The following is a 13,918-nucleotide window of genomic DNA, read 5'->3' as shown; positions in this document are numbered from 1 at the left end:
TCAACTATTTCACTCTTGTCGCTGTGCTGGTTTTACTCTCTGTATATGCTGTAGTTGTGTACACATGCAGAGAGATACCTTCTCTTATAGTTAGATACGGCGCTGGCGAAATTATGAATGAGATGATCAGGAGAGTTTTACATGTACAGTGTCATCGTGTACCACTTAACGTGAATGTGACATTGCCAGCACAATAAGAGCTGTAGGAACGTTGATTCCTCACTATCAATGTAATCAGAGACGAACAGAGTATGATTTGTTCCCCCTTTTATCGCATATTGTTTTCCTGTTTCCTGCAAGTTAATGCCCTAGTGAGGTGGAGTCAAAAGAAAGCTGACAACGAACATGATACGGTTTGATTTCCGATCGGAAATCACAACCACAAGTCCTGAGTTGGCCAGGAACAAATTTGCGGCAGTCATTTTAGTTGGTGCTGTTAGACCGCGTCCTCACGTTGAGGGGTCGACCTGAAAATCGTATACGTCTCATACTGCACGGACATCTGGAGCCCGACCATACACTGCAAGCCTAGCCTCAAACATGGTACCAACGACCCGACCAATAAATGACTAGTCAAGTCCGTCTATTTCTATTAACTGGACATTGATTTAGTCCAGGCTACGTTCAAAAGGGCGTCAAATTGACGGACAAATCACCAGCGGCCATCTGAAGACATTCCAGCCGTGGAAACCGATGGCGTATTACGTGCGCGTCTGTTCTAACATCTCATTCTGTTCAATACCAGATAATTCTGGGACGGATTGAATAGATGTTTATTCTATTTCCGCACTATCTTTCAACTCATTTCAATGAAAAAGGGATGGACGCGTTTTCTGCAAGGTCCGCGGTCGTCTTGACAATATGCGGAGAATGTTATTAAGCTGGGCACGAAATGCCTATTTCATTGCGAAGACCGTTTAATTTGTCTGCATGGATCACTATTTGTGTGTCACGTTACACCGAATGAAGAATTAAACCCCGCTTCATTCGGCTGAAAGTTCAGACTGTAAAGAGAAGAATAAAATGGCCAACTTCCAATACTATACCTTTACCTAGATCACATGAACTTAATATACAATTAACTGCTGACATTGATCATATTGAAACCCATACACTCCTATACACGCAGTGTAGACGCACTGGTGACTGGGAGTTAGAACGTCCAAGTCATGCATATAAGAATACACGAATCAATAATTATTGCTTTAGCACCATAACCCGCAGTATTTCAGCCATATTGCTTGGAAACCAGATAAGATTGAAAGAATGATTATGACTTCACGTCACATCGGCAGTACTTCATCCAAAACTTTTGAGCGCCATATAAGAATTAATATATTGTTAGGGTTTTTACACCATATCGGCGGTATTTTAAAAGACGGAGACACCACATAAAAATGACTGAATGAATATTTCTTTAAGTCGCATCGGCATTATTTCGACCATATTTTTTCAATAACACATAAGAATGAACGAATGGTTATGGCTTTACACCACGTCGATAGTGTGTCAAATCGTGGGGACACCACTTAAAACTGAATGAAATTGTTATGACTTTACACCACTTTGATAGTGTGTCAAATCGTGGGGACACCACTTAAGACTGAATGAAATGGTTATGGCTTTACACCACTTCGATAGTGTGTCAAATCGTGGGGACACCACTTAAGACTGAATGAAATTGTTATGGCTTTACACCACGTCGATAGTGTGTCAAATCGTGGGGACACCACTTAAGACTGAATGAAATTGTTATGGCTTTACACCACTTCGATAGTGTGTCAAATCGTGGGGACACCACTTAAGACTGAATGGAATGGTTATGGCTTTACACCACTTTGATAGTGTGTCAAATCGTGAGTTACACCACTTAAGACTGAATGAAATGGTTATGGCTTTACACCACTTCGATAGTGTGTCATATCGTGGGGGACACCACTTAACAATGAAATAATGGTTATAGTTTTACAGTAACACCGTGGCGACATCACATGAGAATGATTCATGGCTCAGCGACACACCGACGATATTTCAGCAATATCCAGCCAACGCCTCTTGAGAGATAGAACAGAGTTCAAGATCGACAAGTTTGCCACTTCCTTTGCTTGCCTCTCAGCACAATTCCCACAGTTCAAGTACCGGTAGGTTCAGCATGAGTTGAGCTTGTCGCCTGATTTCTTCAGCATGACGCACCAGTCAGACAGCACTATAAGTACATGTGTGACAGAAGTGGCACTAGCCCTTGTACCTTTCCCATATTCGATGAATTTTTCTTCACACAGCCCTTGACAACCGCTAAGTAAGTAAAATAATCTTGAGTGGGTCAAAGGATATCAATCAAAGATAATTAAAAAATTGATGCTATTTAACATCCTAAAAAATCCGAAGTGATGTGAGGTCGAAACAGTTGATTTCACTGACAGTTCAACCCCGATATAATGACTCTTGAATCCTGTCATTAAATAATGGAAGCAATATTGAGGGTCTAGTGTATGACAAAACAAAAACAAAAAACACATAAGTATGTAAATCCTTTCAAATACACTTGCTGAAAATAAAATCAGGCGGATTTGCAGAAGAGCCAATGGTTAAACATTTCAATAGTTCGATCGTTTTTTGACATAGCTAGAGCCGAGAAAATTCTTAAACATAGATATCAGGGAATGAGGCGACACAAGTTTAGACGACATAATTCCAATGTGAGCTTCTTTCGGAAGTTGCGTGCCAATGATCAGCAGTTTTGAGTCAAATGCTGTCTCATTGGTCAGTGGATTCTTGGCTAGACACGTGATCATGTTACCAGTCATAGATTCGTGCGCTAGGATGTACCAGCGGTTGTATGTCCTGTAGTACCTTCCGTCTTCCACAGTTCGGCTGTAGGTCCGTCCCACCCCGTCAAGTCGCTGAGATCCGTTTAGCCACATGATCTCTGACGGCGGGTTGGTGATGTTTGTCTCACAGTGTAATACAAATGCTGACCCAGGTTTTGGTTCTACTTCGAGTGGGGCAATACGAACATCGGTCGGCCCAACTGAAACAATGAACAATACAGCGGTTTTATGGACAAGCGTATAATGTGTACAATGTCAAGAATGTGTACAATGTCAAGAATGTGTTCAATGTCACGAATGTGTACAATGTCAAGAATGTGTACAATGTGAAGAATATATATCAAGAATACGCACGATGTCAAGTCAATGGTCAGTTGGACTTAAAAGCAATGTTACAAAGGGAGGCATGTCTTGTAACGCCTATCTTCATTTAATCAATCTAGCGATGTCCAGTATCATCTTCCTGGGTTTACTGAGCCATATTAACCTTTCTAAGCCCTGCACTTTGCTTTATAAATATGTATGATTCAACGTCCAATCAGGTTCCATTTTACAATTGTCGACGGGCACCTTAGTTACTAACAGGAGATCAAAACAATATGGGATTAGAAAGTGATCGTATTGAAAACTATGCGGTGTAAATGGAATAAATTTATTTCACAGTAGACGTAGAAGAAGAACTAGCACAAAAAATAACTCCCTACACTTGTTAAATGTTATCCAGAGGACGGTCATGTTGAGGCAAAATAGAAATTAGTGGCGAAACAACAACAACAACATAGGCTATGTACATTGGTTGCCTGACCTCTGTCGCTATCACCGTTTGTTTCATTAAAACACAACACCGTTCACAGCACTGCTTATTGCTGTTGTACAAGGTTGTGTCAAGAAATGACTCTGATGAAACAAAGAAATACACACTTATGATGAAAGATCAGTGATTCTCTGAAAATGCCCTTGCGAAAGTATGCAGGCAGCAATGCCATTGGCTCTTGAAAGAATAGGCTTTCATATGCACGACTTAAAAGAAAGACTGATAACAAAGCCAATCTATAGCTCAGTATCAGTCTTAAAGTGGAAGACAGCACCTGACTAATGTTTATGTCTACTGAAAGACTACAATATAAAGTATCGTAAACCGGCATTAAATATTTTTTAACCCAGTAAAAGTTTAGTGAAACTTCTTGATACAGCTTCAGCGCGTCTCCATTAGCGAGAGCAAGGTGACCTCACGTTTACCGTAGCTCTGTAACGTGGAAGGTATTTCCCGCACAATAGACTAAGCAGTAGCCTATTTCAGATAAAAATGGTTGACTTCGGCGATGAAGGCTGATCTAGGCATTCGACTGTCGCTTCAGTTTTGTGGGGTGAAAGATGAAAGCAGTGTTGACCTAGTTATCGCGAAGGCCAGGGGAAGCACCTCGGTTTGAACAAGGCGTTTCAATAATTTTACTGTATTTTATATAAAAAAAAAAAAAAAAAAAACAGAAAAAAAAATTCTCTTGTAAGAAGAGACAGGCGAAAGAGTGAAATTTAAATTCTTCAGTTGTAATAAATTTAGACAAAAAATATATCAATATATCAAATATATTTAATTAAATAAGAATTGTCCGGTGAGATGCCGTCGCCTCATCAGTCTCATAAACATTCGATATCCCCAATGAATTTTACATTGACTTTGATATTTGTTATTTAGAAACTGGTTACCAAAGGCTAAAATTGAAGGACAAAAATGTATTTGGGAAGATGATGAATGCGGTTTAGGTCGAGATGGTATGCTACTGTATGATATAATTTGTGATACCGTCCTTGAATATCACACGCTTGGATTTAACGTCTGTTGGTCCGTAAATGATGCAGACCTGCCCCACAGCACTTTGGCCCTTCGGCTAAACATAACTAAATTGTTGTAAAAGATCTCAAAATGGCGTTTTGTGCAGTAGTTCTGTGTTATCATATGTCACTCCATGGAGTGAATAAGTAAATGCAACGTCACAACTTAGACCGCGCAACCTGATAGCAACGTGTCTGATTGGATAAAAGTCTCAAGATGGCTGCCTCGACTCACACCAGCAATTTGTGCGGTATTGTCATTTTATTCTACATCTTATTCGGTCAAATCCCAAAAAAATAATAAAGTATGATACTTTTGAGAAAGCTTGAGTATCCTACTTTGGACTGAATTACGTTTTAGCCAGGTGCTGTTTTGTCATTTAATTGCTGGTAGGAATATGTGTAAACGTGGAACAGTTTACTTCAGTAACAGTAACCTGCTATCATTATTCAAGACCACTTTTATGGTATTCTGGACTTCCATACATATTTACATACCAAACTGTAATGAGTTGTGCTCCTTGGAAAATAGAGTGGATGCGTTTTATGACGTTGATTGAGTCGCCACACAACATAGAGGAAATAACAATACTTCGAAGTGAGACATGTTGTACAAGCCATGAACAGAAGCCTTCGGTACACTGTAAAGCATTTGTCTCTGTGGCTTTGGAATTTCTCGTGATATGCCACAGAGGTGTCAAAGAAAAGGTGTACAGAAATCTTGAACAGCATCAAGGTCTTTAGGGTGGCAGTGATGAGACAGGAGGTGATGTCACAAAACGAAAACGGTGTCCTTGTCTGGATTGCGATTAATTCTTAATAAATGCGCATTCGTTTTATCTAAACTAAACCTAAAACCTAAATCCTGAAGCTATTTAATTAAAAATTATTGATTATAGTTCAGCACAGGGGCATGAGTGGTCATGTGACCAAATCTAAACGAGTTCACGTGAGTGGACACAGGCTCCAAACGGTCAAACTTGTCAAGTGGTGGCAGTGATAAAAAGCGAGCGTAAGCAAACACTAGGGCTACCAGCCGTATACAAAGGGAAGCAAATATTGTCACGGATTGAACTGTTGGTGGACAAAGCATCCCGTGAGGCCTGGTCCCTTTACATTGTCTTGGTGTATTAATATGTTAAATGGGATGACAACTCTTCTTTTTTAGTAGTTCTAGGTCAGTGATGTCTCATAAATTGCAATTAACATCACTGCATTTTTAGCTCTAATTCTACTCAAGCCATAGTGCTAGGGGACGTGTAAATTGCTGCTATTGGAGCATTTGCATGGGTAGTTAGAATAAAACCCCAATTTCTCTCCATGCCCTAGTCCTTGATATTCTTTGGTAGGATAAGTTTTATGATCTGTATTTTGCAGCTTTTACTCGGAGGTTAATATAAGACAAATATTAGGAGGTGAATTCTGGTTGTGGTGTCAGCACATCGTCACCAATTGTGCTTAGACGCCATGTTAACAATTTCCACTGGAACAGCACAGCCCATACGCTGGCAATTAAACCAATCAATCACAATGTGATATCGTCATCATACACTCCATACATCATATAAAATATAATTAAAGACGTACAGCATACAGAGCAAAACCATATAGCAGCGACGACAGTGTGATAATTGGCAAATGGTCACTCGATGAAATACTACCTTGTCAATTAGTTAAGGTTTTATTATAACTGTTCATGTAAATGCTTGATTTCTAGTAAATTGCACGCCTCTAGCACCATGCTGAATAACGTAAAAACTATATACAGTGATGTAAATTTTAATTTATTAATTTTCCAATCAGACCAGTTACTCACAAGCGACTTTTGGGCTGGCTTCGGTTTTGGCATACCACTGCGTATCACTGACAGCGGCACACGTGCATGGTTTCTGGCTAATCGCAGCGTCACTTCCTTTAAGGCTCGTGGACAAAGTCACGTGAGACCCTTTGCCCACACGCATTGGCCCATCCGTCCCGTTGCTCGGTCCAGGACATTGTAGCATGGCGGTGACGTCATGATCTCCCCCGTCGACGTCACAAGTTACTTGTCTTGTCTCGTCTTCTAGTATAATGTCGGACAGCCCGTAAATAACGGGAGGCGATGGCCCAGTAGAATCTGTGACATAAGCACAACCGAAAACTATTTATAAGTTACTTTATTCAACCGCCTAAACGTATTCAAAATATATTACGGGATGTGTAAGATATGTAATTCGTGACCCTTTAGATTTGGATCAAATATACTTACAACTCGTTTAATAAATTTCACACAATTCTATATGTGTATCTTCATATAGAATGAATATGCGCTCTGATTAGGTGAGAAAAGTGAGATCGGATGTAAACTTGAAGGTAGATGTGACTTTAACAGTCCATCATTTACGATGTCAATGCTTATTATGTACACTTGTTGAGAACATATGTACCAAAAATAGTACATGTTAACAGCTTCCTCAATTTAAAACCGTAAACGAAGAAAAGAGAAAAAGGGCTCACTCGCTGATTAAGGTCAGCCTACCAGTATCCAATAAACGCCCTGACAAAGAGAAGTAATAATCGGATGCGAAAACGCATTCTTATTGATCGGAATGTTTACACCACGTACCGTTAAAGCATTGCACTGACGTGGGGAGTTTGTCACCGCCCATTCGGTGATAATGCAGGCGCCATTTTGAAATGTTGCACTCCAGTAAAACTGGCCTCATGTCCACTGCATCCGCCGTCCAAACTCCAAACGCCCTTTATCCGACCCTTCCGACCGAACCATCCCTTCCCTGCAGCTCCCCTACACCAGAAAACAAGGTTAGCGATACAACACATCTCCTCAATCTTTATTGGACCTTTTCTTGAGGTCAAAAAAGAGGCTAATCATTTGTTAATCTTGACGGCATGATACTGATAAAATAAATGAAGAAATACACTTCAGGTTGAGAAATGGTTGTGGTAATAAAAACGCTGTTATATATGTATCTAAGTGTCCAAGCAGACACTTGTATACTAGCCATCAAGCAAGATGGACATTCCAGTTTGATAATCACACGGACAATTTCCAAAAAGTCGTTTAACACAAAACACCAAATATAACTTTAGACATCATGGAGAGTACGATCAGGGCAGAGTGATGCGCCACGAAAATATATAGCGTATGAAATTAGAACAGAATCACGCAGAGAGTCTCAGTAGTTTTCAATGATGTAGGAAAAAGGCAAGGAATGTCATACGTGAATGAGTGAAACCAGTATTCAGGTCATGCAGTAAAGCTGGCTGATCTCATAAAGTGGTGTAAAGAGATGGTATTACCTCAGCAAGGACCATGGCCCTCGACCAGAAAGCACATAATCTTTCCAATACAGAGACTTACCCAGAAATAGCCTTTGTTAATGCTGTTAATCCTTGCAATATATGTCATAAAGGCAAATACGCGTGACTTGATTTGTTTGATTTGATTGGTGTTTCACGGCGTATTCAAGAATATTTCATTTACATAGCGGCGACCAGCATAATTTATGGTGGGAGGAAATCGGGGAAAACCCACGAACAATCCGCACTTTGTTGACAGACCTTTCCAGGTACGACAAAGGAGACAAAGCCCGCATGAGCTGTACTGGAACTCATAGCGGCCGCATTGGTGAGAAGCTCCAGAGTTATTGTTCTGCGTTAGCACACTGGTCACTCGGCGTGGATGCCCCTTCACAAGCAGAATAGATAGTTATCGGATAAGCCGTTACAGAAAACGTTGTTGATCACGTGATCTGGCCATACGGTAAGGGCATAACGTATACATTTAAATGAGGTGTTTCATTTATTTATTTATTTATTTGATTGGTGTTTTACGCCGTACTCAAGGATATTTCACTTATACGACGGCGGGCAGCATTATGATGGGAGGAAATCAGGCAGAGCCCGGTGGGAAACCCACGACCATCCGCAGGTTGCTGTCAGACCTTCCCACTTACAAATGAGGAGTATAGGTGCAGTCGGACGTCCACAACTTACTCTGTTTTCTGCTTATGAAGCACAGGATTTGCAAAATAACTGTATCAGTGACACTCATCAGAACTGAACATAAACAAGGACTAAAGTACAACTGTCTACATGAAAGAGTGTGAAAAATTAGCTTTAAATGTGGTCTTCAGTTTTTTTAATTGTCTTTAAAGAGAAAAAGACACTTAAAAATAATATTTTGTTCTGTCGGTATTTGGGACTACCTCTTGGTATATTATTTCTTTGCGTTGTAAGGTAATAAATGAGGATGTAGCACATGTTTAATAAATATGTCTCCATTAGAACCGTCTCTTTTCAACCCGTATTGTGATTACATTTATATATTTTTACTCTACCCATATTATCATCATAATTCATTTTGAAAATACATGTGACATGAGGCATCAATTTTACATTCCAATAAATTTATTAGACATACATCACGCCCGTATTTAGAACTTTATTATACAAAGACTATATATACCATAAGGTGGTCCCAAATATCCACATTGTAAAAATATTTTAAATACCATTTTCTCCAGAAAGAAAAAAATCGAGAAAAAAAAGAGATTTAAAGCCATATATGGTAATAAGTTTTCACGCTCGTTCATATGATTTTGGCATAATTTTCATGTTATCGGTTCTTTTAAGTCTCACCATCGGTATCCCAACGATCTGCAGAAAACAGTCGCTTCCGCTCCCGTCCACATAGGGTGTACTGCATCCCACCAGCGGCCCAGGAGGTTGATCTCGACCCAACCCTCGTGATTGCCTGTGCTACCCAATGGGGAAATCCGCAAGCCAACATCGCCTGTGGGAGGGACATTTAGTTCGGGAGCTAGTACAGGTTTATCGGTCAGGTCACCTACGAAAGGTTTGAGTCATTGAGCATACAGAACCATGTGTGAAAACGCCAAAATGGTGATTCTTATGTGCGGCACCCGTGCACAGTCCTCTAGAGGTGGGGAACTAATTTCATCGGACACAACTGAGTACAAAGAAGAAACTTATTTTATACATTTCTCATGACAACCTGATCACTAAAAGCCAATTCTTAAGTTCCCAGCCCACGCACTACGCCACTTAAGGACGGCTTAATTAACGCTAATTATGACTTTTATCGGTCATGTTGCATACCAGGAAATTTTCTTTACCAAAAGATACCTTGAGATATGCTAATTATAAAATGGTAATCCTTAAGTTCCAACTCTATGCTAAAAACCATTTAAGAACGGGTCAAAGGTCAATATTTGAGCTAAATTACCTTAAAATCACAATTTGACCTTAAATGTTCTCAAATGTTTAAGCATGGAGTTGGAACTTAAGAATTACAATTTTGTAATTAGCATACCTCAAGGTATCTTTTGGTAAAAAAATTTCCTCGCATGTGACATGTAATAAGCGTTAATTAAGCCGTCCTTAAATGGATTAGTGCCTGGACTGGGACCTTCAGAATTAGCTTTTAGTGATAAGGTTGTCATAAGGAACGTATAGAATGAGTTACATCCTCGTACGCGATCATGACCGATAAAATTATCCATGGCGTATTTTCCATCCCACCCCTAGAGAGCTGTGCGCGGGTGCCGCACTTAGCGTTTACTTCACCTCAAAGTGGGTTACTGTTTTCTACTCATCGAAGAGTGTTAGCGTTTTTGTCACCTCAGTGTGAGTTAGCATTTCCTTCTCCTCAAAGTTGTTCGACGTTTCTTCACATCAAAGAATGTTAGCGTTTTCTTCACATCAAAGAGGTTTAACGTTTCCTTTACCTCTAAGTGGGTTAGTGTGGAAGGAACTTTAGCATTTTTATCACCTCAAAGAGAGTTAGCGTTTTTTTCCCCTCAAAGAAAGTTAGCGTTTGTTTTTTGGGGTTTTTTTCCACCTCAAAGAGGGTTGGCGTTTAATTCACCACTGGGAGAATTAGCGTTTTCTTCACCTCAATGGATGATTTTAATGCCCTTTCACAGTCATAATTCTGGGATGGACATCTCACTGAGTCACTGCAAAGAGTCACTGAAATGTATAGATTTCCTTGTTCGCATTCGAAGTTTGAACTCAGTGAATTATCTTGATGCATTATTGGCCCCCGAGGTTGGCCCCCAACCCCCATTCTACATCCCCACCCCACAAGTTTTGTTTTCACTTAAATGTTTAATAAATGTGATGACAACACAGCATTTTGGGGAATTCTGGACCAATGACAGGTAATGAATTATATTTAACCTCACGGTATTGAGTCATTTCTATATCGCTGAGAACTGTTAACTATTATAAGTTCAAATTATACTTCCTTTGCTTGAAACACTTGCTTTTAAATATGTCTTTTTGATTAGCTGTTGGCGAAAAAAATTATCTTGATTTATTTGTCTGGAATTGTGTATGATTTTTGAATTTTGTAGAAACTGCACATCAATCACTGAAAACCTGATTGCTTCTCAACTGCGTGAAACAGGATCCGCTCTCTAATGTGACGATTGCTTTGGACTGGCTATTATTCTACTGATTCTTGTTACATTAAATAAACTATTCTATACTTTGCTTTACTTGGTCCACCATCAACGGTGGAAACGGACCACTGTAATATAGAAGTGAAAAATTCTTGATGTCGGCGTGAAGCAACAATCAATCAAGTCAACATTGGAATCTCAATATGACCCCTTTCTTAGACACGGATCTTAGCTTCAGATACTTGGGATCTCCACAGGACGCTTTTCATCAAAATAGCATCTCAGAGATACACTTCCACATTCAAGGCTGAAAAGTCCACGCACTCACTGGTACTACAGACGACGCCTGCCTTTCCTCGGGTCTCCTCACACGCCCCGTACCCCAGGGGAGGGTAGACACACTGCTCTAGTCCCCTCTCCGATCCTTCGCACTCAACGTCACTTAGCTCTACAGGTAAATCCTGACGCAATTGCAAGAGGTTTTCATTGATCTCAAGAGGAATTGCAGGTTCTCTGCAAAGAGAAAAAGATCGGTTTTTATGTACCAAAAAGATCTAGATAAAATAACAAATTAGTCGCGTTAATTTACTTCATTTGGTAGGTATCAGTATGACATGTTCTCAGATAGGACGGAAAGAATAATTTTATGCCTTATGATTTTGTATACTGAACCGATATGGCTCAAATGTGGTAACGGATCAACAGCGTGTGCTTTACCGCTGATCTCAAAAATATTACGACATCGGTATCGTTTATAGATAGACGCAACGTATATATAGCTGACTTAAACTCGCAGCCGGTTCGGAGCGAGCTGGACTCGAGCCTGTATCTAATAACATTCGTTAAGGGTCAGCTGGCGACATGTGAGGAGAGCACAGATGTAGCTGAACAACAGGATAAAGGAAATACTTGCTATGGAGGTGATTAAAAAACCAGCTACGCGCAGTGTGAGTCTGGTGTGGTAAAACCCATGTGTTTTGTTGTGACTATATTTTATCATACACCGTGTCAGTTTGAAAAAACAGTGGGCTACTCTTTAATCCCATCTTTTCATGTGAAAAAAAAAACTGAGAAATAAACTTTGTTGCCACATTGACTTGAACATGTGTTTATTTCCCAATGTGTCAATGACATAAACAAATACTCCTTCAAAAAGATATTTTGGTCTGTTAAACGTTATATAAATCGGAAGTTCAACTCATCCTAAATTCACAAGGTTAAGAAAATACTGACCCATCAAATCCCATTTCTCTGCAGACGACAGTTGCCTCAGTTCCGCCCCAGGTGTCGCCACAAATGTTTGTCACAAGACCGGTGTCTGGTTGGTGCACTTCCACAAGTCCGCTTTTCTCCCCGCCTTGAGTATCTATTTGAATGGTCAGATTTTGGACCTCTGTGGAATACACACCTTTTGTCATTTACGTGAGTCATGCAGAACAAAAAATGCAAATGGTTAGCCTACACAAGTTAAAATAGCCTACGATATATGAAGGGTGATTTTTGAACCGCTCTAATTGTACTTTATTTTATGGAATCATAAGGTTATACCCATTTCATGGTTGTACGCATGTCTTGGTTGCAATATGATACTCTGGTGCTATACTACATGTAGGCCTAAAATAGGTGAATACATGCATCAGGTGTTGACGACCAGTAATAGGCCTATAACACAAATCTTGTACAGCCGTGTGGGCCTAAATGAGGACGTTTTGATTGGGAAACGTATTGGCAGGAAGACTGGTTATCATGAGGCCACAATAAGAATAATGTTCTTTCCAGAGATATTTTTTTTTGTTGTTTTCTCCTAAACAAAACGTTCATTAGTGTCGCTAAGCTGTCAGAAATGTGTGCGGTACTAAACTTTGAACCAGGTGGTTTTAAAGGCGAAATGGTTTCTAAATTCGAGATGCTTTTTCCCCTCTACCCCACTTTTTAAGACAGATTCACACCTGGTTGACAGTCGATGCCCACAAGAAAATGATCAGGCGCCATGCCACAGAGGTATTTCCGGCCAATGGAACCGCACTCGTCAGCGAGAGTTCTGTCCCTTGGCAACTGTCCAATCACGTGAACCGAACGCTCCAATCGGGGGCTTCGATGTTGATACACGTATGCAGGAGACGGTCTGATTGTACTCCTGAAGTAGGGCGAAAGATTAGAAATTATGATTACAGAATCGACGTTGATTTGCGGACAGTAGATATGAGAGATGTCCAGTTAAACTCTAAAACCCTGAATACATCGAATAAATCTACAGTACTTAAAAGTCAGCTTAGCCTGGGTTTGTCTACCTGACAGAATATTTCAGAATTATAAGAAAGACTAGCCAGGATCAATACTTATCGATTTCAACAAATCCGTCGCAATGTGTAATGTGTCAAATTGTGCCAGGTTTAAACAATGTAAACTTAATACTGCTACAAGATGATGAAATTTAAAAATTAATTTCAACTAAAAAAGCGCTCGCCTCACAACCACTTGTCGTTCGAGAAATAAGTCATGCATAGGCCTACAGTGGGATGGGAGCAGTTCTCGCTATGTATCCAAATATCCATATATATATATATATATATATATATATATGGCAATGAGCAACGTGGTATCAATATAGCATATTCATTCTGTGAAAAGGACAGACGTATATGATGTGTCTTTGCTATTTTAAAAAACAACAACCAATGGGTGCCGTTTTCTATTACTGCGCTGTTCACTTAGCTTAGGAGTAAGCTTCTACCCACACGTTGAATCCCAGCATACGGCATGCTACAGTTGCCTCCCTTTTCCCCCCATCGTCGAGCACAGACGGCGCCCCAGTGTCCATTGTAA

At 40.0% G+C, this 13,918-nt stretch overlaps 1 protein-coding gene across 1 annotated transcript; it reads right to left on the bottom strand.

The window, feature by feature from the left end:
- Window positions 1–2,393: 2,393 nt before the first annotated feature.
- Window positions 2,394–13,223, bottom strand: LOC135480764 (neurotrypsin-like). Its single transcript, XM_064760688.1, has 7 exons — window positions 13,042–13,223; window positions 12,326–12,485; window positions 11,421–11,605; window positions 9,306–9,459; window positions 7,270–7,449; window positions 6,481–6,780; window positions 2,394–3,031 (listed from the first exon to the last, which is right to left on the bottom strand). Exons 1-5 carry the CDS (start codon window positions 13,082–13,084, stop codon window positions 7,302–7,304), a joined length of 690 nt encoding a protein of 229 aa, XP_064616758.1. The 5' UTR covers window positions 13,085–13,223; the 3' UTR covers window positions 2,394–3,031; window positions 6,481–6,780; window positions 7,270–7,301.
- Window positions 13,224–13,918: the final 695 nt, after the last annotated feature.

Source organism: Liolophura sinensis, chromosome 13, assembly GCF_032854445.1.
Source record: "Liolophura sinensis isolate JHLJ2023 chromosome 13, CUHK_Ljap_v2, whole genome shotgun sequence".
Classification (NCBI taxonomy): Eukaryota; Metazoa; Mollusca; class Polyplacophora; order Chitonida; family Chitonidae; genus Liolophura; species Liolophura sinensis.
Note: the sequence above shows the minus strand (reverse complement) of the source record. Positions and strands in the feature narration are given on the sequence as shown.